This window comes from Bactrocera oleae, chromosome 5 (genome assembly GCF_042242935.1).
Source record: "Bactrocera oleae isolate idBacOlea1 chromosome 5, idBacOlea1, whole genome shotgun sequence".
NCBI classification, from domain to species: Eukaryota; Metazoa; Arthropoda; class Insecta; order Diptera; family Tephritidae; genus Bactrocera; species Bactrocera oleae.
The window spans coordinates 4,955,862-4,979,219 of NC_091539.1; the positions used below are offsets into that span (position 1 = coordinate 4,955,862).

The 23,358-nt window shown below is 31.2% G+C and overlaps 1 protein-coding gene across 3 annotated transcripts in view; it reads right to left on the reverse strand.

Annotated features, from left to right (window-relative positions):
* The window catches only part of bi (T-box transcription factor bifid), a 244,184-nt gene that overhangs the window by 12,835 nt on the left and 207,991 nt on the right, over positions 1-23,358 (reverse strand). For all 3 annotated transcript variants that reach the window (XM_070109744.1, XM_070109745.1, XM_070109743.1), the window contains exons 5-6: positions 11,013-11,159; positions 10,184-10,260 (exon numbers count right to left, since the gene is read on the reverse strand). In XM_070109744.1, the coding sequence (XP_069965845.1) occupies positions 10,184-10,260; positions 11,013-11,159 (224 nt within the window). The remainder of the gene's footprint in view (positions 1-10,183; positions 10,261-11,012; positions 11,160-23,358) is intronic.

The following is a 23,358-nucleotide window of genomic DNA, read 5'->3' on the forward strand; positions in this document are numbered from 1 at the left end:
AATCACAAGCCAAGCAGCGGGCTATAATCGGCTTACTGTAAAATAATTTCGACCAATTTAAATGAAAATTGCAACTTGTAGGCATTTCTGTGCGCACACAGTGGCAAACTGCCGTTATAATTCCGGTCTTTGCCAAAAACTAACAGCTTGTAGCGCTGAAGACACCCGCTAAGCGTTAGCAACCCTCCTTGAAACCAAAAAATACCTAAGAACAGCAACAACAATGAAGGTAAACGCTTGCAACACATAATAAAAAGTGTAAATATGCCGCCCACACACAGCAATTTGCGCGCATTCAAAGCCACAATGAAGACACATGTCTACTACTTCGACACAGGACGAAGAAGAAGCAGCTTGGGAGTTTCGCGCCTTAGGAAGAAGGTGTAATTTTATCGGTTTTTTTCCGTTTTTTTTTCTACCTTTGTTTTGCTATTAGATAATTCGTAAATTACACAGCCCAGTTACTGGATAATGTGTGGTAATCACATGGCCGAATAACAAATAAATAAAAAAAAGTCTGCATGCCACACGGCTAACAGACATGTTACGGTTAATATGGGTCGCACGTACAGGATGTACCGCGCAACGATCCGTTGGCTGGCTGTTTCGGGCGCTCGTGTGTCTGTGGCAGAGGTGGGGTCGGGCATATTGTGTTGGCTTCTAAGTGACTGTTGGGCTTTAAATTGATTTAATATTAAATTAGGTTGGCAGTTGTCAGTTGGCAGGACGAGGACGTAAGGCAGTTAGCGGGATGTTAGGGAAACAGCACTGTGTATATTTTTTTTATATAGACGGAGCTGGGTGAAAGGTAGCAGCTACAACAGAAGTAATGCAAAACTCTGGTCTGATTTTAGTTCGCAAGCTAGTGGTACAAGAATGTATAAGAAAGCAAGTATTTAAATATTTCAAAAATTTTAAAACAAAAATTTTTTGAAAATATATTGTTTTCAAAATTTTAATATTTAAAAATGTATGTTGTTGATTTAAATTAAAAAATTTTTTTATTTACTTTTTCGTTAAAAAAAATTATATTAAAAAACGATGTGTTGTCGTTTTAATTTTTCTAAATATTTTTTTTTTTTAATTTTTATAATTTTAATTTTAATACTAATTTAATTTTTTTTTTTAATTTTTCTTTAAATAATTTTTTTTTCTAATAGAAAAATATTTACTTAATATTTTAAAATTTTTTTTATAATTTTTCTATATATTTCCTTAGTTTTTTTAATTTACTTTTTGTTGGTTGTTGGTTTAACATTTAGAAATTTTTTTAATTTTTATATTTCATTTATATTAATAATATTTTTAAACCTTTTTTTATAATATTTCTATATATTTCCTTAGTTTTTTTAATCTAATTTTTTGTTGGTTTAACATTTAGAAATTTTTTTAATTTATATATTTAATTTATATTAATTTTCTTAAATGTTTTTTAATACTTGTTTTTTAATTTGATTTTAAAAATAAACGATTTTTTCAAAAAATATATATTTTTTGACTTGCTCTAATTTTTAAAATTTAAAAATGTTTAATAATGGCATAGAAAACGCTTAAATTCTTCACAACAAATAGTTCTACAACAAACAAAAACTTAATTTCCTAACTTCAACCAAATCAACCGCAAAAACCCACAATCAAACGCCGTTAAATTAATTCACAACACGTTAGCGCAATTTTCACACGACACACAGCCAAACAAACACATATGCAAGCAAATTTTTCAATTATCCCAATGCTTGTGTGCCACAAATTGCATGTGTGTGCGCGTTAGAGTCTCAACGAAAAGCCGAAAATTGAAAAGCAACCGGCACAAGTCGTCTAAAAAGAAAAAAAAGCGCACCATAATAAGCCAATTTTCTACTATGCGGAGCAGTTTATGTTCCCTTAAGGCTGCGCTGCATCTTAAAAAACCAGGCGTTGCATGCCACACTTGACTCAATGTGACGGCGGCAGCTTTCATTTTTTGTGCCGCACTTTGTTTCCAATTTATTTGCGAGCAAACACCTACAGCCCACTGCTCTCGGCCGCACTAAATTACCATTCGCACACATCAAAGGACTTGTAATTGTATTTGGCGCAATTTTCTAGCCTTGCCACTTTGACGCTGGCAACTTTGCGCTTTGTAAAAGGCTTCTACGCAATTTAAATGAGGCACGTTGGCGAAATTTTGTGCGATAATTTGAGAGTAAACGTCACACATGTTCGTTAAAATGCGGTTGATAAGCGAATGGGGGAAAGAGAGAAAACATTTTTAGGTTAGCATGCTTTTAGGCGTTTAGCGTATATTTATAGAATAATGTATATTTTTTGAAAAAAAATATAGTTTATGCACCACGCTCAGTTATTTTCGTGTGTTTTGTTTAATCTTGCAAAGCACAGTGCAGTAGTGCTGCAATTTTTAAGAAGGGGGGTAGCCCATGCAGCTGAATTTATTTATTTATTTTATTAACATAAAAATTAATTAAATTTTATTAATTAATTTTAAAAACAAAAAAAAATTTTTTTTAAGTATTCGATGTTCATAATATTAGAAATCTATTAATTATAGTATTTAAAAATTTAGACATAAAATTTTAATTAATATAATTTTTTTGTACCTAAACATTTTTTTTTTACTGTTCAGTGTTTTTCATATCAGAAAGTGTTGTTGAAAGCTTTTATTAATTATAGCATACGATTTTTCGAAATTTTTATTTTGTTTATTGTATGTTGTTTGTAATTTTGATTTCAGTATTTCAAAATTTTGGTATAAAATTTTAATAAAAATTTTTTTTTGTAAGTTTTAATAATTTAGTTTCAGTTTTTACTTTTGTTTTTGGAATTTTTATTTTCTTTATTATATGTTTGTTTTTAACTTTGATTTCAGTATTTCAAAATTTTAATTTTTTTTTATATGTATTTTTTTAAAATAATTTTTTCCAAAATTCTAATTAAATTAATTTAATTTATTCATAAATATTTTAAATCTCTACGATTTTTTTTTACTTTTTTTTTGTAATTTTCACTTTGTTTTTTATATGTTTTTTTTAAATTTTGATTTCAGTTTTTCAAAATTTTGGTATAAAATTTTAATAAAAATTTTTTTTGTTATACTTTTTTTTTTAATTTATTTTTTTTCAAAGTTCTAATGTAATTATTTCAATTTTTTTACAAATATTTTAAATCTCTACGATTTTTCCCTACGACAATCCTAGCGCATTTCCAACTATTAACTTAGCATACCTAAAGGCGTGGGTGCGAATAAATATTTGCCACGGAAATGCTTTGCATATTTGAAGGCAATTTTTCAATTATATATTCCGTATATGCCGCTATACGCCACAAATAAATTTATGGTCTATTTGCGGTTGGCAAATTGCAATTTTCGACACACGAAAACTCAGCCAAAAATAACTTTTTTTCTTTGTAGTTTTAATGCATGCCAGCAATTGTTTTTGCGTAGACATATTGTTGTTGTTGTTATTGTTGCTAGTAATATTTTCAGCTGACTTGCACAGCTGCAGCATCAGCAACATTTAAATAAACGCCGGCGGCTATTGTATAATATATGAGCTTATAATCCCAAAAGTATGCTATGGTGTTGTGAAAATTTATGAAATAAACTTCGAGCTGAGCAAGCTGTATGTAAAAACTAAATAATAATAGAGAGAATAGGCGACTGTGCAACAGCGGTCAATGGCATGCTGTTGCACTTAGTTGTCTATGTTGTCAGAAACAGCTACAACGTCTATAAGCCGGCAATGCCGTTACACGTTACGTTCATGTATGCACAGTTATTTGCTTTATGTATTGTTTTATTTGTTAGTTTTGCGAAAACATATTAGCAACATGCAACACGTGCAACATGCAGACTATTCGTTTAATATACCACATTTGCATGTCTGTATATGAGTGTGAGTACGTGTGTATGTGTAAGTGTGCTATTAGGCGCGTCTGAGCTGCGTTTTACAAGCGGATTTGTGTTGTTATTTCGCGCCAGCGAACAAATGAGTGCTGTCATTAGGTGTCTAAATGTCACTCTCGGTAAGCAAGCTAACGACAATTGCTGCATTTGGTGCATGCCGGATCATGGCGAATACAATTCAAAGCAAATATAATGCAAATACCAAATGAAAAACTTTGCTAGAAAATATACAAGCTGAACGATCAAACTCAAGTCTTTGTATGGAAAACTTTTTTTATTTGACGCGGTAACCTCATGAAATTTGGCATTGGTTATTGCATATACCGACGCTATAATCTTTGTATAAATTTTTCAGATCGGACCACTACAACATATAGCTGCCATACAAACTGACGGATCAAAATCAAGTTCTTGCAAAGAAAATTTTTTAATTTGAGATATGTTTGTTCCTCCCTGAATAAAGCCGTAATTTTTTTTTACTAAATTCGTATTTACTTGTTTTACTTTGATATTTTTTATTAATTTGTTACTTTTGGTATGATTAAAGTTTTTTATTTTTTTATTAAATTTTTTGATTATTATTATTATTTTCGTTTTTTTTTGGTCTATCTTTTATTTTTTTAATTTCTTTATTTTATTTTTTCTTAACTTAATTTCTTTTTATTTGTTTCGTATTTCTTTTCTTTTTAATTTCTATTAAGTTTTTCTTTTTTCTTTAATATTTTTATTTTATTATTTATTTTATATTTATTTTATGTTTTTTCTATTTTCTAAATTTAGAGTTTATTTGTTACATCAGTCCACCCCCACTTATACTATATGTCCCCCCTACCCACCAGCAAACTCAATTGATTACTCTGTCAAAAATTACCGGAAATCCGATACCGGCGTCGCGGAAGACACAGTCCACGAGTGTATGAGTGACAACGCGCACGAAACAATAGACGAATAGAAAAACACTTAAAAGCGCTTGTGAACTGCCTTCGAGCGCTTAGTAGCGCTAATGCAGGATATTCATTAAGGAAATACCGCAAGGATACTAGCGGTCCTTTATCTGTGTGTATGTTTTTATGTGTGTAAAGTGGAGTTGCTTTCGTAAATTTCTCTCCGCACACTTTCGCTTTGGTGACTCAGCGCATTGTCCGACAAAAATTGCGGGGTAAAGCGATTGGCATGACTAAGAAGATAAGAGATCTACAGCGCCTTTAATGTCTGATTTTTTTTTTGGGTGACATCGATATACATACAAGAGCATTTACTGTGGTGACATGCTAGTATTTTTTTTGTGGCAGCCACAGATATATCAATTGCTTGCTTGCCCTGCTTTCAAGATTTGAATCATCAGCAGATGAGTTGTATTTATTTTCGCTTCCTTCCTTACCTCCACACGCGTTGTCCTTTTCTACTTTCGTTGCTATCAACCCCAAAGCTTGATTTGTGACTGTGTTGACGCTATCATTGCCACAAATCTAGCCAAATTGCTTGTGACAGCAGCGGCAGCGCGTGATTTGTCAGGGTGAGGGTCGTAAAGGAGAGCGCTGCCAGCGCTAAATATTGTCAGCTAAGCAGTGTCTCTGGTGGCGTTGATAATTGCCTGTGTAGTTGTGCAAGCGCACGCTTGGATGCGTCACGCACGCACTGACAGCTGACAACTGACACTTGTCAAGCGCTGACACATACAAGTCACTTACACGTCGATACGGCGGGGGTGAGTGAATGCGCTTGTGTGTTATGAATTGGGGAGCAGAGCGAGTTGAAAGTTATTTCAAGCAGAAAATCCAAATTTTTTTTGGTTCAAAATATTTTGAAATTTAAAAAACTTCTTTTTTTGATTCTGAAAATTTCCATAAATAAATTAAATGGCAATCTTAAAATTTTATCACCCAAAACTATATCGTAGAATTTAAAATATATTTTTGAAAATTTTTAAATACTTTCTTTCAATAATTTAAATAAATTCTTTTAATTCCGAAAACCACTTTTTTTACGCAAAATTATACAACTCACAATATTTTATTTTAAACAATTTTATATGAAAGGTTTTGCTATTGAAATTACAAGGAATTTGTTTAAATTTTTTATAAACACTGTTTTACCATTTTTTAAAACCTTTTTTTAAATTTTTTTACATTTCGTTTAATTAAGAGAAAAAATATTCTTGTTAAAAATTAAACTTTGAATTGAATTACGTGATTGAAAACTAATCCAAAAAAAGTTTTGATTAAATGTGTTTTTTTTTTTTAATTTTGTTTAATTAGAAATAAGAAGTATTTTTATTAAAAACAAATTATTGAGTTCAATTAATTATTTGAAAAACATTTTAAATATATTTGTGAAATTACAAAAGAAAAAAAAAACGAAAATTTAAATATTTTGAAAATTAGAACTTTTTTTTTTTGATTAAGCTCAAACTACAACTTTTTTAAAAGTTTGGTAAGTGGAAAAAAGTTTAGATTTTAGTTTTAAATAAAAATTTTTATTTGTTTTGTTTTAATTTTTTTTTAATAAGAAAATAATTTTTTTTATTTAAAGAATAAAGAATTAAATTTATTATTTTTCTTAAACATAAGAAATATTTGAAAACTATGTTTGAAAGTGGAAAAAAACATTTAAAAAAATATTTTTAAAAAAATTTGTATTTAAATTAATTGAAAGCCATTTTAAATATATTTAAAAAGTTATAATAAAAAAAAAATAAAAAAACGAAAATTTAAATATATTGAAAATTCAAATATTTTTCGTTTAAATATTTTGAAAATTAAAATAAAATTTTTTTTAAATAAAAATTTTTATTTGTTTTGTTTTCAATTTTTTTTTATTAGAAAATATTTTTTTTATTTAAAGAATAAATAATTAAATTTATTATTTGCCTTATATATAAGAAATATTTTTGAAAACTATGTTTGAAATTGGGAAAAAACATTTTAAAAAATATTTAAAAAAAATGTATTTAATTTTTTTTAAATAAAATTATAGAATGAACATTTTGTTGAACTTTCTGCTCATTTTTGCACGTTTCCTCAAAATGCGCTAATTCACTAATCCTTATGATAGATAACATATAAAAATCTTGAATCACTTCAAGCAGGCTGCATTGACCCAAAAAACAATTATACAAATAATATTAACGAACAACAACAAAAAATTTCTGATTTTCCACTCCCACCAGCTTTTTACTTTCTTATTATCCTTCGGCAGCGAATCAGTCAACTAAGGAATGCTGCCTGTGTGTATGTGTGTGTTTGAGTGACAGGAAGCGGAAATCCATGTTGATTGATTGATTTTAATTTCCTGCCACAACAAACATGCACAATTGCAAATTTGACTTTTTGATTTTGCACACACAAACATATATTATGTATATATTTATAAGTAAGGAAATTTGTCTGCAACGGTATCATCTCATCAAAGCCACACACTCGAGAGCGAAATGCGTACGAAGGGAAGAACCCCGAGTAACGGAAGCAGCGGCTGTGTGTCAGCAAGTTTTGGATGGGTGGGCGGTCAGTTATTTCGTCAGTTGCGCACACAAACAAACAGCCGCAGTGATAGTAGTAATTTGTGGTGGAAAAAATCTCGGAAGCAGTGAAATGTATGACAGCTAGCTTAAGTCCTGAGGTCCTGCCGGACGCAGGATATAGAAACGCATGTCAGTAAGTGTGCTTGTGCTCTGACTTCGGACGCCGTCACGCTAACAATTTGACTGGTGTAACGGTGATATGCTCACCAGCTGAAAGCTCAGTCAATCACTCAGTCACAGCGAATTAGTGAGCAGTCGGATCATCGCATATGTTAGTTAGGTGGATATGCTGTGGTTGTGTTGTTATTTTAATTTTTTGTTTTTTGGATACCGAGGTGTGCGTGTAAGCGATACTATAAGGAATAGTAAGGCAGTACGCTGAGCAGGAGTGTGACAAAGTCAGAGGAAGGAAAGCTATTATTGAAAGTTTTTTATAAAAATATTTATAGTTTGGTACAGAAATTAAAAGAAAATCAAAAAAACGGAAAATGATAAGATTAAAAAACTTTTTAAGTTAAAAAAAAATGTGCTGAAATTTTTATTTAAAAAAAATATGTATACGGACAGAATATTTAGCTTCAAAACACAGAAAAGCAACAATTTTAAAGTAAAAATGTTTTAGATAGATTGTATTTTAAAAATTTTAATTTTTTAAGTAAGTAAAATACTATTTTTTAAGTTAATTTACAATAAATTTTTTTTTAAATTTAATTTCATTTTATATATATATATTTTTTAATGCATTTAAATTTTTCTAATATTTTTTATGTTTATTTTTAAATAATTTTTTATTTGTGTTTTTTTTTTAATATATTAGAAAAATTTTCAAATATTTGTTTACATGTTTAATTTAATAATTTAAATTATTTATTAGAACCTTTTTTTGATTAAATTTTTTTTTTCAAAATTTTTTTTTCAAAATAAAATTTTATTATTTTGAAAAAAAAATTTAATTACATTTTTAAATAAATTTTAAGTTTTCTGGTATTTTTTTATGTGTTTAATTTAAAAATTTGAGTTATTTATTATTTTTTTAATTACTCTTTAAATTAATTTTTATATATTTTAAAGTTAATTTTTATTCATTTTTAAATCCGTTAATTTTTAAAATATTGTTTACAAATTTTTATTTGCTTTTATTTAATTATTTTTATGAAAAACGTATATGAAAATTTTTATATTATATAAATTATTTCAACTGAAAAAAATGTACAGAAATTTATAGCAGAAATGATTTTAAAATATGTGTTTATTACCTAAAAATAATATATAATATTTGGCGCATACCAATCTAAATTCCTTCAATATTAAAAATATTTTACGTTTGCACTAGTTTATGTTGTAATTAATGTTGAAATTAATTCATAAATGTGTTGAGAATTACGAGCTTTCATAACAAATAAACGAAATCGAACAACTATAAATTCACTTAGGTATTCCCGACAATTTCATTTTATTACAATCGCATATACTCCATAATGTTTCTTCTGTTTTATATCTTTCCGTTTTATTCCATTTCATTTCCAACTATTCTTCATGTTTCTCCCTTTTCTAACTCCTTCTAAAGGTCCCTATTCGAGATGCAGTTAAAGTCTAGTCTAATCTAATTTCATATTCCACACGATTTCCCTTTATGCACTCCATTTCAGGCTTTCTTTCTTATTTCGTTTCATTCTTTCCATTTTGGTTCTACGAACTCTGGTACATCAGTTTCATTATTTTCAATGCTTCATTAAAACTTGCCATTTGATTCATAAAAAATACTTTTAAAATCTTCAAAAATATTATTTCATTCAAATAGTTGCCAATTGTTGTCATTTCGTTCCGCTGTGTGCTATTCCCAGCCGTTCCAATTAATTTACATTGCAAGCCTCAAATAAAAGTACTATGCTTTCAGTTTCTCTTCCTCACTCTCTCTCTCTCTCTCGCTCACTCTCTTTAACCTAACCGCTCTCCCCGCTCGCACCATTGTCATCATTGTGGGCGTGCCATCAGCTGTCAACTGTCATGATTTTCGATTTCATCGCATACAAAAATGACAACTCAATAAACATTGGTAACGCCTCAAAGCTCAAACACAGATTTCGCGTGCCAGGTTGTCAAGCAGACAGACAGGCAGACTACCGTTGTAACTACAAGTATAACGAAAAAAATCTTCAACGCGGCAGCAAACAGCCGACAGCAGTCAGCCAGTCAAACTCGCCACGTTGGCCCAAAGTTGACGCCCACTTTTACATAAATTCACATAAATATCAATGGAGGTATTAAGAAATTGGCGTGGATGTATCATTTACAGTGGCGCAGCGTGTGACGCGGCGAGAGCGCAAACAACCGAAGACACTTGGCGTGGCGTGCCGCGTAAATGAGCAATCATCGTGACTGTTGTTGTCATTCGATTTCACCCAAATTGTAACCGCTACTTATTAGTGCTTTGAAAGCACTATTAAACTACTGCAACTCGTCTTCGTTTCCTCGTGTGGAGCAGCGTCCAGGGGTGTATGAAGGCGCCTGTCATTTCGTCACTGACAAGCGCAGCGTCGCACTCAAACTTGCAATGTCATTGCTTTGACAGCGCAGTTAATGGAAAAGTCAGTTCCTATGCTTAGCTGAGGCGGTCGCCTGAGTAAGGGGCGTAGTTTTAAAGAAATTTCGTCATATGTTCGGTATTTCTGGCAACTCAATTTGTGGTGGCATAACTTTTACTTAAATATTTATTTGTTGGTGGTTAATTTTGTAGAAAAAACTTTAGTGATACTTACTTCTTTTCCCGCTTGCCAGCGCCGGTATCACGAAAGCCCTTCGCAAAGGGATTGTTATCGATTTTTAATTGAGTAATCTGTAAGAAGGAGTGAGAGAGAGGGTTGGGTTATTAAGGTTTAGTCACGATTTGATAAATTTCAGTATAAATAATTTTATTTCAAAGGTTCTTAAGAAAAATGTATTTTTTAGGTTATGTTTAAGTTAAGTTTTCTTAAGTTACAATTATGTTGCGCTAAGTTAAGTTTTCACATTTTGTCGATATTTATTATTTTCATAAAATTTTAGAATATATTTTTAAATTTTTTTTCTCATGAAAATTTAAAATATATTTAATTGTTTTATATAATAAAAATTTTGAATATATTTTTTTTAATTTTCAATTGTTTCTTGCTTTGAATAGTTTTCCTGAAACTAAAAACATTTTTTATTACATTATTGTCATAAAATATTAAAGTATTTTTTATTAATTTTTTTTTACTCTCTTTTATATTAATTTGGTCGTAAAACGTTAAAAACTTTTTTTGCTTTCAATTATTTATAACTAATCTTATTTTTTGGGTTTATGTTAATATTTTCTTAAAATTTTTAAATAAAATTGGTTTGTCATTAAAAATTTATATATTATACATATTCTAAATTTTTTAATAACCTTTTTCTATATTTTTTTTTTTTTGGTCATAAAAATTTAAAAATATTTTTTTTTTTTTGCGAATTCGGATAATTTTTTCCTTTAAAAGCAACAATATTTTTGATATTTTTTTATTTTTTTATATATTGAAGACTTATTATAGCTTTTACTTGCTATAACTTAAATATTTTCTCTCTTACCTTCTCATTTTGATATGCTGTAACGGCTATAAATTCCGTCTCCTTGAAAACATACGTTCGAAATGTTGAGTACGGCAGCTTGAGTATGTCATTGGCTCGCACCAAGTGGAAACGTGGCTGGTATTTATGCATTGAATTGAGTATCGTCTGGAATGAAGAGAAAGTATATATAAAATTAGTACTTTTCGAAACCATTTCAAACAGAAAAAATTCTTGTAAAAAAATTGCAAGTGAATGTTTGAAAGAAATTATATCATCAGAGAAAGCTTTAAAAAGTATTAAAACGCAATTTAAAAAACAATTTAAAAATTAAAGCCAGTCGAAATATGAAAAAAAAAATATTTTTGTATTTTTTTTTTTAATTATGATATGATAAAAAAATATATATATTATTTTTTTTTAAGTATGATAACCCGAAATTTGTAATAAGAAAAATTATAGAAAAATTTATGGAATTAAAAAAAAGTTATTAAAATTTTTGAATTAAATTTGTTTTTATAAAAAAAAATTTATTTTAATTTTTGTTTTAATTCAGTTCCAAAATTTTAATATTTTAAGAATATTTTTCAATCCACCAACATTTTTTTTTAAGATTTTGCAAAATTTGTTTTTTAATATTCATTAAAAAAATTTTTTATAATTATTTTAGTTCAATAATTATTAGACTAAAGTAATTAAAATTTTTCAATTAAATTTTTTTATATTAGGCACATTTTTTTTAAATTTTTGTTTTAATTCAATTCCAAAATTTTAATATTTTAAAAATATTTTTCAATCCACCAGCATTTTTTTTAAGGTTTTGCAGATTTTGTTTTTTAATATTCATTAAAAGATTTATAATTCAAATTAATAAAAATGTTCAGTAAATTTAAAAAAATATTGATTCCCGTTATCTGCTGAATTTCCCATCGACTACGAAAATTGCTCTCCAAATTTATTTTTCTTTCTCTTTCTTTCTCTCGCTTTGTTGGTGTCATTCTTTCCATAGCCAGGTTAATATATATCTTTACTGATGCCAGTTGACAAGCGCAATGAATTGCCAATTATTTATAACCGTTAGGCGGCAAAAATGTTCACATTCTTCAGTCTCAGCCATTTTGATAAATAATCGCATGTGCCATATGAATTTAGTATGTGATATTAGAACGAGTTTATGCAAAAGCGTACGAGTTGGAGTTGGTTGCTTGCATGCCACATTTAGTGTTGCATGCAATTATAGATATGCATATAAAGTCATATATGCATATGCAGCCGTAAGTTTTCGCTTCTTGTTGTTGTAATGTTACGGCGACACCTTAATGCCAAAATTATTCAGCTACCGACTAAATCATTAGTTAGTCGCAGAAATTTTCGCTTTAGCAAAAAAATGTATTAAAAGAGCAACAACAATTTTTTTAATTCTATGAATTGGTATAAGCGCTTGTTGTTTAGACTATATTTGTTTTTGCCACTCTAAATGTTTTATACCAGTTGTTTGTTCGTTTCGCCACTCTCTTAAGTCGTTAGTTCATTTCGCTACACTACAAAATTTGATAAAGTGACGTCAACTGGTGTAAATATTCCTTTAAAGTGGTCTAAATGCTACCACAACGTATTTATATTAGTGTTTAATTGATTATACCAATTTATACGGTTTATGCTAGTTGTATATTTTTGTTTAAAATTTTAACAAACCACATATATATATATATACTACCTTTAAGTGTTATAACCGCTTGCTTTTCTAGCACTATTTGTTTATACCACTGTCATAGTTTTATACCAGTCGTTTAATCGATTCGCTACTCTCCAAAACTTGACAAATCGGAGACAGCTAATTTAAATACTGCTTAGAAGTGGTATACAGTCATAATATGTTTATTTAAGTTTTATACCAGTTTATTTTTTTAGTTTCGTTAGTTTGTAAAACTTTAGTTGCTACTTCAAAATAATCATTTAAGAGGCTGCCAATTTTACTGTATTTTATTAAACCACTTTATAAGCTTTATGCCAGTTGTCTGTTCGTTTTGCTACTCTCCCAGATTTGGTATAACTAGCATTAGCCAAGCTAAATAAATATGCATTCTGACCTACACATATTTATTTGGCCTAAAAGCTCTCTTGCCTGCCTTTTCTTCGCTCTCCCTCTGTTTTCTCTCTTTCACTCACTGTCAAACGCCATATTTATATTTATTCATACATTTCGTATGCACTCGACACAAATCTTTCAATCTACTTTGCTGTCGCCATTCGGCATTTTTGCTGTCAATTTTAATTTTAATTACACAACTTTATCATTTTTACCTTTTTTAAAATAAAGCTACAAAAATCGAGTGGCGTTTTTTCCACGCTGAACAACAACATGTTTGTGTTTGCATATAAAAATGACAAATATGGCAACACTGTCACAGGCAAAAATTATTTCATTTTCATTTCAATAGTTGTTTCATTTTATTACACGTTTTTGTTGTTGAATTGCATGTTGTTGCCGCCAGTTTAAGTAATTAATGCAATAACAATGTTAACAACGGTGATAATAACAACAAGAATTGCAAAAAAAGCAGTTGCACATTGACATACAGTCAAGCAATAAAGGCGAATAATTGTCATTTAAATGTGGAAATAAAAACTATTTATGCGAGCAAATGGCAAAAATGTATTGCTTAGTTGTTCTACAACAATAAAAAAACAGTTGTAAGAAAAGTAATAAAAATGTCGGTTACAAATGTTCAAATCGCGCAATAATATTAATAATAGTTGACAACCAATAAGATAAATGCTCATAGATATTTAAATTCAAAGATCATGGCTGGCACTGAGGGCTGTTTTTTGAAGCAAGAAAAGTTTAAAAAAGTTTTATTAAAAAAAATTATTTACTAATTATATAAATTCTACGAAATGCACTTTTGCATGAAGCACTGCCGTTTGTGTGCATTACTGTAGAAACATGTTACATATTAGACTCCAAACTTATTGTAAAATAGCTCAAAAATGCTTTACGCCCATTGAGCTTTCATGAAATAAAAAAATTGAAGATTGACTTGTTAATGGTGTTCTTTTTGGCATTGTAAAAAAAATATTAAAATATAAATTTGTTTTGAATAAGCTCAAAGAATATTCAGGCTCAATGAGCTTTTATAAAGTTAAAATACATTTTTAAAAAGAGGTCTAATTTTCGCGCTTTTGGCGTGCTGTTGTTTGTTATAAAAAACATTAGAGCATAAATATATTGCAAAAAGCTTACGAAAGCTTTACTGAACTCGCACTTAAGCGTTTATAATGCACGCTAATAAACCTAAAAATGTCGACCTTGAAGCTTAGAATCTAGCTTGAACAAGCTTTTAATGGCATCTATCAACTTTTTTGCGTCTAGTAATTATGGAAGAGGCTTACAATTTATGCTATTTTATACTGGTTTAATTTACTTGGCTTATAACTTTAGCAGGCTTTCGCAAGCTTTAAGAAAAACTTACATGAGCTTTTTGAAAGCTTTAATGCACTTTTTATAAACTTTAGCAAGTTTTTCAGAATTATTGTCGTATTTTTTTAAATGAAAATTTTGTTGATGAACTATAGCTAGTAACTCAATAGTGCTTTTAGTGAGAAAAAGCTTTTTGTTGAATTTTTTTTAATTAGCTATTTTTACTGTTTAGAAATTTTGGAGAAATTATATACATATATATGTATATATTTTTAATACTTTAACTCGATTTAAAAGCTTAAAGGTGTGCAAGCAACCTTTAAGTTTCAGGTCTAACTAAATCACCTTAGTGACCTAAATGCTAAATGTAGTACTACAATACTTATAAGTTACTGTCATACTTCAGCTGACCTTAGCAGCTTTAAAGCTTTCTAAACAGACTAAATGTTCAGACTTAACTGAATTACCTTAGTGACTCACCGAAACTCAATCGCAACACACAAGACTTAAAACGAAAATTAGTTGAGCGTAAGCGCTCAACATTGCCAAAAAAGGATGGCGCTACAGACAAAAACAAATGAACAAATAACAAGCAGCAGTGAGCCTTAACAGCAAAGGTTAATCATCGGTCTGATCGATTTGTCTTAATTTGCAAAACGCTTTTGCTCTCTTTGTGTACATAAACAAATCGTGTTCGCCGGACCGCACCGTTTTTGGTAAGACGTGTCGCGTACAAATGTGCTTATTGCAAACCTATGTGGTTTTTGTGATTTGCTGTAGTAGTTGTTGTTGCGACAGCAACACGAACGCTTCATATGGCTGTGTATAAGAATTTTTGGTTGTTGGCGCCTTGTTTGGCATTTGATTTCAATAAATCACCAGGCAAATTAGAATCAGCAACGGACGCGGCAACAACAACTGCAACAACGGCGACGCCAACGCCAACATCATCGCCAGCATACACATCATCAGCATCATCAGCGCCGTCGTCGTCGGGACCGCCCAACACTCAACACGCTTGTTAATCATATACGAAACGAGCTAACAACTGGACGGACAAGCGCACAAGACAGACGGCAAGCATGCAACGGGCACACACACTCGTACACACACGTATAAAACACTGAGGCTGCTGAGCTGGCGCTCTGGCGTTGGCTTACTGACTCTGCTGTTTGTGTTCAGAGTCGCGACTCATCAGCATGTTGCATACACAAATATAACCATATAACTACCTACAACAACAAGAAAAACCAACAGTTGTATTTAACTAGTGTTGCAGCGCGCTGCCTGTGAGCAATCGGTAGTAAGTAGTTGATAAAGCAAACAAGCTCTCGAAATCCAACGCTACTTGAGTGCTTGTCTGCGTGTATGTGTGCGCACGCCTGGCGCCAACAAATCATCAGCGAAATCGCGCACACCACGGCTAACCGGCAATTATCCTGACGTATCGTGTACTCTAAGGAGGCGCGCTGTCGGTTCTCAGGCTAATAAATATAAATATATGTGTGTATGTATGTATGTATTTTAGTGTTATTGCTGAGAGGTGCGGTCAGCAGACTGTGGTTAGTAGTTGGAGGTAGGGAATCCCGAGTGAAAAAGCTCAAGTGTGAGTGAAGAGAACTTGTAAAAATTATATATAGTATTTGTAATAAAGACTTAGCATCCTGTTAAACAAAAATTACAACTCTCTCGTTCAATAAGTTACAATAGCTTTTTTATAGCTTTTAAAAAAGCTACAGTCTAGCTCCACTATCAAAACTTTTAGCTTTCTTACAATTTCATAAGATAAGTAAGATAAATGTAAATTACTATTACAATAGCTTTTCAAAGCTTTTTATAAAGCTTCGCCACCCACAAAAATTGAAGCCCTTTTACAATTTCATAGAATTAGTAAAATAATTGTTTGAAAACAATTTTCGATTACTTGCACATTCGGCAAGCAATTCAGTACCAGCTGATATCTAGAGAGCTTTTGATCTTTCACTTTTTAAATAGCTCCAATATAAAGCTTTGAGGCATACTAGTTTATGCTTGAAATTAAAGGTAATTACAGTCACATAAGCTTTAACTCTCTAGTTAAACAAAATATTATTACAGCAGCTTTAAAAGCTTTTATAAAGTCTAAGTAAAGCTCAACTCTTAATGATTAAGACTTTCTTTTAAATTTTATAGAATTTTCAAAATAATTTTTTTTAAATCATATTATAGTTCTCGCCGAATTTAGTGAGCTTTTGTGCTCTCTTTTTACAAATATCTCCAATATAAAGCTTTGGGTGGTACAATTACTACGTTTTTTAATACAATTTATATCGGAAGGTTTTAATATAAATGCATTAAAGAACGCTTTAAGTAACTGCTTGAAAAATTTCTATGTAGCTTTTGAGCTTTCATTAAAATGTAATATAAAGCTTTCGGTCATACTATTAACATACTATAAGCAATATATACTAGGCTTGGAGTTATTAAGTACTGATTTTGCTTATTACAAAGAGTGCTTAAAGCTTTTTGAAAGCTTTATGAATTGCATAGCTTTATCTTATGTACATATCGTTTATTTATTTAGTCATTTAAGTTCTATTATTGCTTTGTTATATTTAAATATGGAGTTTCAATAATCTTTATGGAAGATCACCTAAAATCTTTAAAGCTTTTATCATGATTTTTTGCTTTACGTTTATAAAATTTAAATAAAAAGAAATACAAGTATATATATATTCTTATTTTTTATGAAATTTCACCACTGTGCCTGGACTTTTATTTTAGAAATGTGCACATTTCTTGTCTTATTAGGCTTGTTTTGCATCCACGGCCATATTTTCAAAATACGAAAAATTGTGTTCTCTTCGTCTCTGCAATTGTACCATTATGGTAACACTGAATGCTATGTTATCCATCACTTGTGGCACAAAAAAAAAATTGTTTTAAATATCAAAAAATAAAATTCAAGAAGAACATTTAAAAAAAACAATAAACCATTCAGAACTATGAATTATTTAGTTTATTCGTTTTTCTATTTTTGCTTTGTTCTGTTACTTCTACCTAAGGGATGCCTTCTGTTTTGTTATATGTATGCGTGTTAATTGTTGCCACATTTCGGTGGAAAAAATTTACCAATGAACACGTAATCCCATAATTAGTCGTCGCCACAGTTTATATGAGTTCGAGTTAACTCAATTGAAGCTGCGCTGAAGGCTGCCACACAGGCAATATACACATATACAAGCGTGTATATTTGTGTTACTCTATGCCTGCCGCAATAACGGCTCACCTTCGCAAACAAAAATTTATTAAATATTGTACATATGTTTTTATATATCTCTCGCCAATGGACCGCCCGCATTCGCACGCTCGCACATACACACAGTGCCACACACATGTGCCGGCATGTGGTGCTGCCACTTTGGTCGTCAGGAATGCCGGTTTCGCACGGTCCAGCTCAGCTAAACGGCGGTCCACATGGCGTAAGCTCTTCACGAACCTGTCTCACCTTGATAATTTAACGCTTTCGCTAAATAATGTCATCGCCGGCGTTGACGCTAAGGCGTGCAAATGAAGTGATGAGCCAAGTGTGCGTTTGTGTGTGTATATACTATATAGTTTAGATCCTCAACAACAATTTGACTTGTTCATCCCGTTTTTTTTTTTAAATTTTGTTTTTGCAAATTTTCCTGGTTGCCGCAGAAATGTTAATTAGTCAGCAGACGCACAACGGCTTACGCTTTTAATATTAAACATTTGTTTTTTTTTTTATTTTGGATTTTTTTTTTTGTTAACTTTTTATACATATATCTTTTTTTTTTAATTAATTTTTATTTTTTTTTTAAATATTTTTAAAATTTATTTTTAATTTATTTAGTTTTTATTTTGTTTTCCTACCACACACAAGCAACTAGTGCTCACATGTTGTAGCTTTTTACTTTAATATTTTTTTTTTTTATACTCCGAAGTATTTTCCTGTCGACGCGCCCCGCTGCCGTGCAGCTAAGCAGCAGCGGCGGTGCCATCCTCGCCACAACTCACTAAACTTCGTGTAGCTCTTAATGAATGTGCGATTAAGTGGTTGATAAAAATTACATGCAATAAAAAATGGCTTCGTATTGATGCAGAAAGAATGACAACATTTTATATTATTTGTTGTTGGAGGTTGAATGTAATCGTTTAGGGGGGAATATTAATATTAAAATCTTGGAAAAAAATTCAAAATTTGTAATAAATGAAACTTTGAAGAAATAAAAATTATGTAAAACTTAAAACAAATTAGTTATAACATTCAAAATTAACAATAAACTTACCCAAAAAATCAAAAAAAAAATTTATAAATTGAAATTTAAATTTAAAAAAATTTAAAATAAATTTAAATTAAAATATTAAATATAACTAAAAATTATGCCAGTACTTTTTTATAAACTAAAAAAAAAATTATTTGCAAAATAGTTAGAAACAAATGGAACAGAATAAAATTCTTATAGAAGTCTTATTTTTATAAGAAATACAAATTGTATTAAAATTAAATAAAAAACAATAAAACTTAAAAAAAAATTAAATTAATTTAAAAAGAACTTAAATTAAAAGTAAACAAATTAAATTTAATTAAAAACTAAAAACGTTCCTAGAATATTTAATTTAAATTTTTACAAAAATTGAGTTTGCAAAAATAATAAAAACTTTTAATAAAAAGTGCAACGGAATAAAACTTTTATAGAAATTTTATTTTTATAAAAAAAAAATTAAAGTTTTATTAAAATTAAATAAAAATAAAAGTAATTGACATTAATTAAGTTTTAAAATTAATCAAATTAAGTTTAATTAAAAATTATAAATTTTGCCTAAATATTTAATAAAAATTATGAAAAGAATTAAATTAGCAAAAATAGTGAAAAGTTATTAATTAGCAATGCAAATGAAATATGAATCAATTGAAAAACAAAATTTTAGAAATACGGAAAAACAAATAAAAAATTTTTGATTATAGAAATACCATAACTAAATCAATAAAAAATTTTAAAAAAAATTTTAAATTATGGAAATGACATTTAAATAATAAAAAATTAAATAAAAAGTTTAACAATTTTAATTAATTATTATTAATAATTAATATATAGAAGCAAGCTTTGAAATTGAGAAATTTGAAAGTTGTAGAATACTATGTAAATATGTACTTTGAAGATTGGACTTGCAATGAAGCTTCCAAAGTCGTAAACGACACATAAAATTGAACGTTCAACAAAATGGCGTTTACTATGAACCGAACTAACAGCGAGCCTGGCTAGGCCTCCACCTTGACTTTTTTGTAAACCCACACAAATAGAAAAGAAGCAAAGATGCCAAAGACATTAAATGCAACACTGCCTTGCAGTTATTAATGGCGTGGCGACGGCTTTCGCGCGGCTATCATGACGCTGCTAACGCGTTGTAACAATGGCGTGCCACCAATAAGCAAAAATAGCAACAAGGCCCAAGCGACCACCACGACACAACAACATAAACAGCCAACCAACCAGTCAGGCAACCAACCAGCCAGCACTAGTGAGCTAGCAAGCCGTGGGACGTCCACATGTCTAAGACGCCCGGTGTGGCCAAAGTTGCGCGGGTTAAGCTAGTGCGGCGCGTTGCTACACCGTATGGTGGCAAGCGCGTGTGGGGTCCCTGCCACGGAGACTTTTCCTTTCCTTTTTTGTTTCGTTTTTTGTTTTTGCGCTATTGCAATGCAATGGCGTTTGCGCTGTGGTTGTGTGGCATGGCGTGACGTGACTCGCAGCCACGACGAATAAAGTGATCAACTGGCTAGCGCGCTGTCTCTTCTGTCTCCGCTGCTCGCTGGCTGCCACTTGAAGTGCAATAAATAGCAAAGAAATACATAAAAATAAAAGTGAATGGGTGGTGACGTTGATGCGCGTCGAGCGTCGCGGTGACTGTATGGTCTGAGAAACAGCGCAGTGGTAAGCGCAGGCAGGTTGGCGGTTTGGTTGGCTGTCAGCGCTTTAGACTTGACTAGGCGAGGCTATAAATTTAGCGAATCAATAACTTTTTGTATTTTCTATCTTATTATTGTTGTTGCCTTTTGCTTACAAGCGATAATACATACATTTTTATACGGCCGCGGCATGTGCGCGACGCGGCGCGGTTTATATGCCACAAAGCTTGTGACTAACATGTGGAAGATTGTTTAATTTTTGCTGTTTTTTTATTATCTGCTTCCTTCTGCAGTTTTTTGTTACTTTTTCGATATTTTTGTGTTAATTTTTGCTTTATATTTTGTATATTTTTTGATAACTTGCAACTGCGCGCCTTGATCATCTCGGCACGAAGAAAAAATTATGGTAATTAAAAACAGCGCGCTTGAGAAATATAAAAGTGTTTTTGCTTACATTTGTTTCTGTTTACACTTTTGTCATTTTAGGCGACGGCTGCATTGTAGCGCCTTGCTATGCGCGGCGACGGCCTGCGCGCTAAGCGCGGCGTGCTGTAAACTTGTCGCGCGCATGCTGTGCGGTCTTACAACTACAATAAGCGCTTAACATATATCTCAACAACAAAATACTGTTAGTCATATATATAACAACAACAACAATTACAAGTCATAACCAACAGCAACAGCGGCGCGCGTTGTTGCGGCAGCCAAATCTCATATTTATGCGCTTACTACCTACTTAGTCGCCGATATTATAGGTAAGTGCATACATATACATATATACATACTTAAGTACATATATATCGCATAATTATGTGCATTTGCGCGCTTGTCGCTTGTTGTCTCATTCGATTCGTTGCATGTCACAAGCATGAAGCAATTAAAAAAGCAAAAGCAACCAACCTTTTCCAGCGCAGCGCGACGCGTTTCAGCTCAACGCGATCCCAGATACAGCTATTAACGAATCAAATCAATATTTTATGTGTCCGTCGCGTCGCAGGGTGACTGTGTGTGACTAAATTGTGTGCGCAACATACATGTGCAGGCATATATTGTATATGTGTCCAGCTCAAATTTATTGGCATATATTATTTCTTTGTATTAAGGTATTAAAACAATAAATGCGTCGACAACACCATCAGCAGCGGCACTGGTGGTTCGAAACGAAGCGCTTTCAGCATGCTTGGGTGGTCTAAAATGCAGCAGGCAATTAATGACGGGGTTAAACTTACAAACAAGCTTAGTTTAATGGTATCTTTAGGGGCTACTTAAATAGGCTGGTGGTCTTTCGCAAGCTTGACGCTTTATAGAGCTTGATTAGCGAGCGTCGGATGTCGAAAAAACATTCGCTACATCATTAACGGAGGGTGCACGGAGAGAATGCTGTCTTTTTAATACATCTTATGGGATGAAAGAGATTTTACAACTTGCTAAAACCTGCCTTAAATAGTCTGCTTTTTTTATAACTTTCTTACTTCTTTTTGTGGTATTGGTATAGCCCAATAGAAAAGATAGCACATTTGGCTGTGTGCCACTGCAATGTCAGCTAAACTTTCAGAAATTGAAATAAAGACTCGTCAAAACAATTTGACCTTAGAAAAGTGTAGAACCAATAAACCTTTGAAGAGGGTTTCTGCAGCGTAGTTATTCCTGCCGCAAATCATACTTTGGCCGAAAACTTGTTGAAACAGTGCTTCTTTGTGTCTGCTTTTTGTTCGTAATTTGCGAATATGCTTAAAAACAATTTCTATGCTAAAAAAATTGGCAAAATTACCGTAGGTAACTAGTGGGCAACTGGTTATTAAGCGACCAAATACTATTTTTCATTAAAACACAGTTTTCGGACAAAATTAAAGAAGAAAAGCACTGGTCCAAAAATTCCTAGTTGTTTACTAGTTCAGAATATTAGTACATATAGCAATAATAATTTTTGTAACCAAATTTCAACGCTATATATGAGCTGCGCTTACTGCCGAAAACATGAAGCACATGAGTACAAATTACTGTGGCTTTTTCGATAACGGTAAGAAACTATAAAATATTTTAAATATTTCCTCGAAATTTAAAAGCTCTGGCTACCTTATACAGTCTGTTAGAAATTTGACAGCATACAATGTCATAAGCGCTGGATTATCTTACTAAATCAATAATTACTAGTGATGAACAAAAAAGATGAAGACACAAAATGTTGCATGTACGTCTATCGGGCATATTATAGAGCACTTATTGCTCAGCGACAAAATTACATTTACGCACATATTTGGTGTACAAACCAAGCGCCTACAGCAATTCCACGAAGCTGAAAATTGACGAAGTTAATGGTCAAGAAAGCTGACATTGTTGCAACACCGTGAGGCTGTAGTGGTAAAATACGTGGTTAGTGAAATTAAATGAAATACCTGACTGCTTAGCGTGAGAATTGTAGAAGTCACTGAAAAGTGATCGAAAATGACTAAATTTGTGGCAACGGAAGGCTATTCACAAGAACACAACTAGTTACTTTGGGACTAGTCAGTATTTTTGCATATGATTTGTAAAAGATTTGCAATTGTCTAAACTGCTTAATTAAAAAAAATTTTTTTTTTTATGGAAACTTGTAACGTGACTAGTTACTTTTGGTGTAGTATTGCTTTTTAATTGTTCTTTTTTGTCGCATGTCTATTAAAGTAGCTATTTTTATATTTGCTTTATTTTTAATATTTTTAAACTAGTCTAAAACCAATTACTTGGAGAGGAGTCGCTCTCAATGACAGTAAAAACCGTAAAAGTTCATTTAGTGAAATAAATTTGTCAAATTTTTTCTTCCACCCAAGCCACTGTGTGACTGTCACAAATAAAAATACATGAGCATGCGCAATTGTCGCGGCATTGCGACTTGACTTGCAACAATTTGCAACGGATAGTTCAATTAAATCGCAGGAATGTGCAACAAATAAAACCGCTAAGCCAAGGCAATGCAATAATTCACAGCAGCCGCGCGTACGGCAAGCAATACAAAAAGGCGTTTAAAAAGCCGCCGACTGCGAACAACGAAG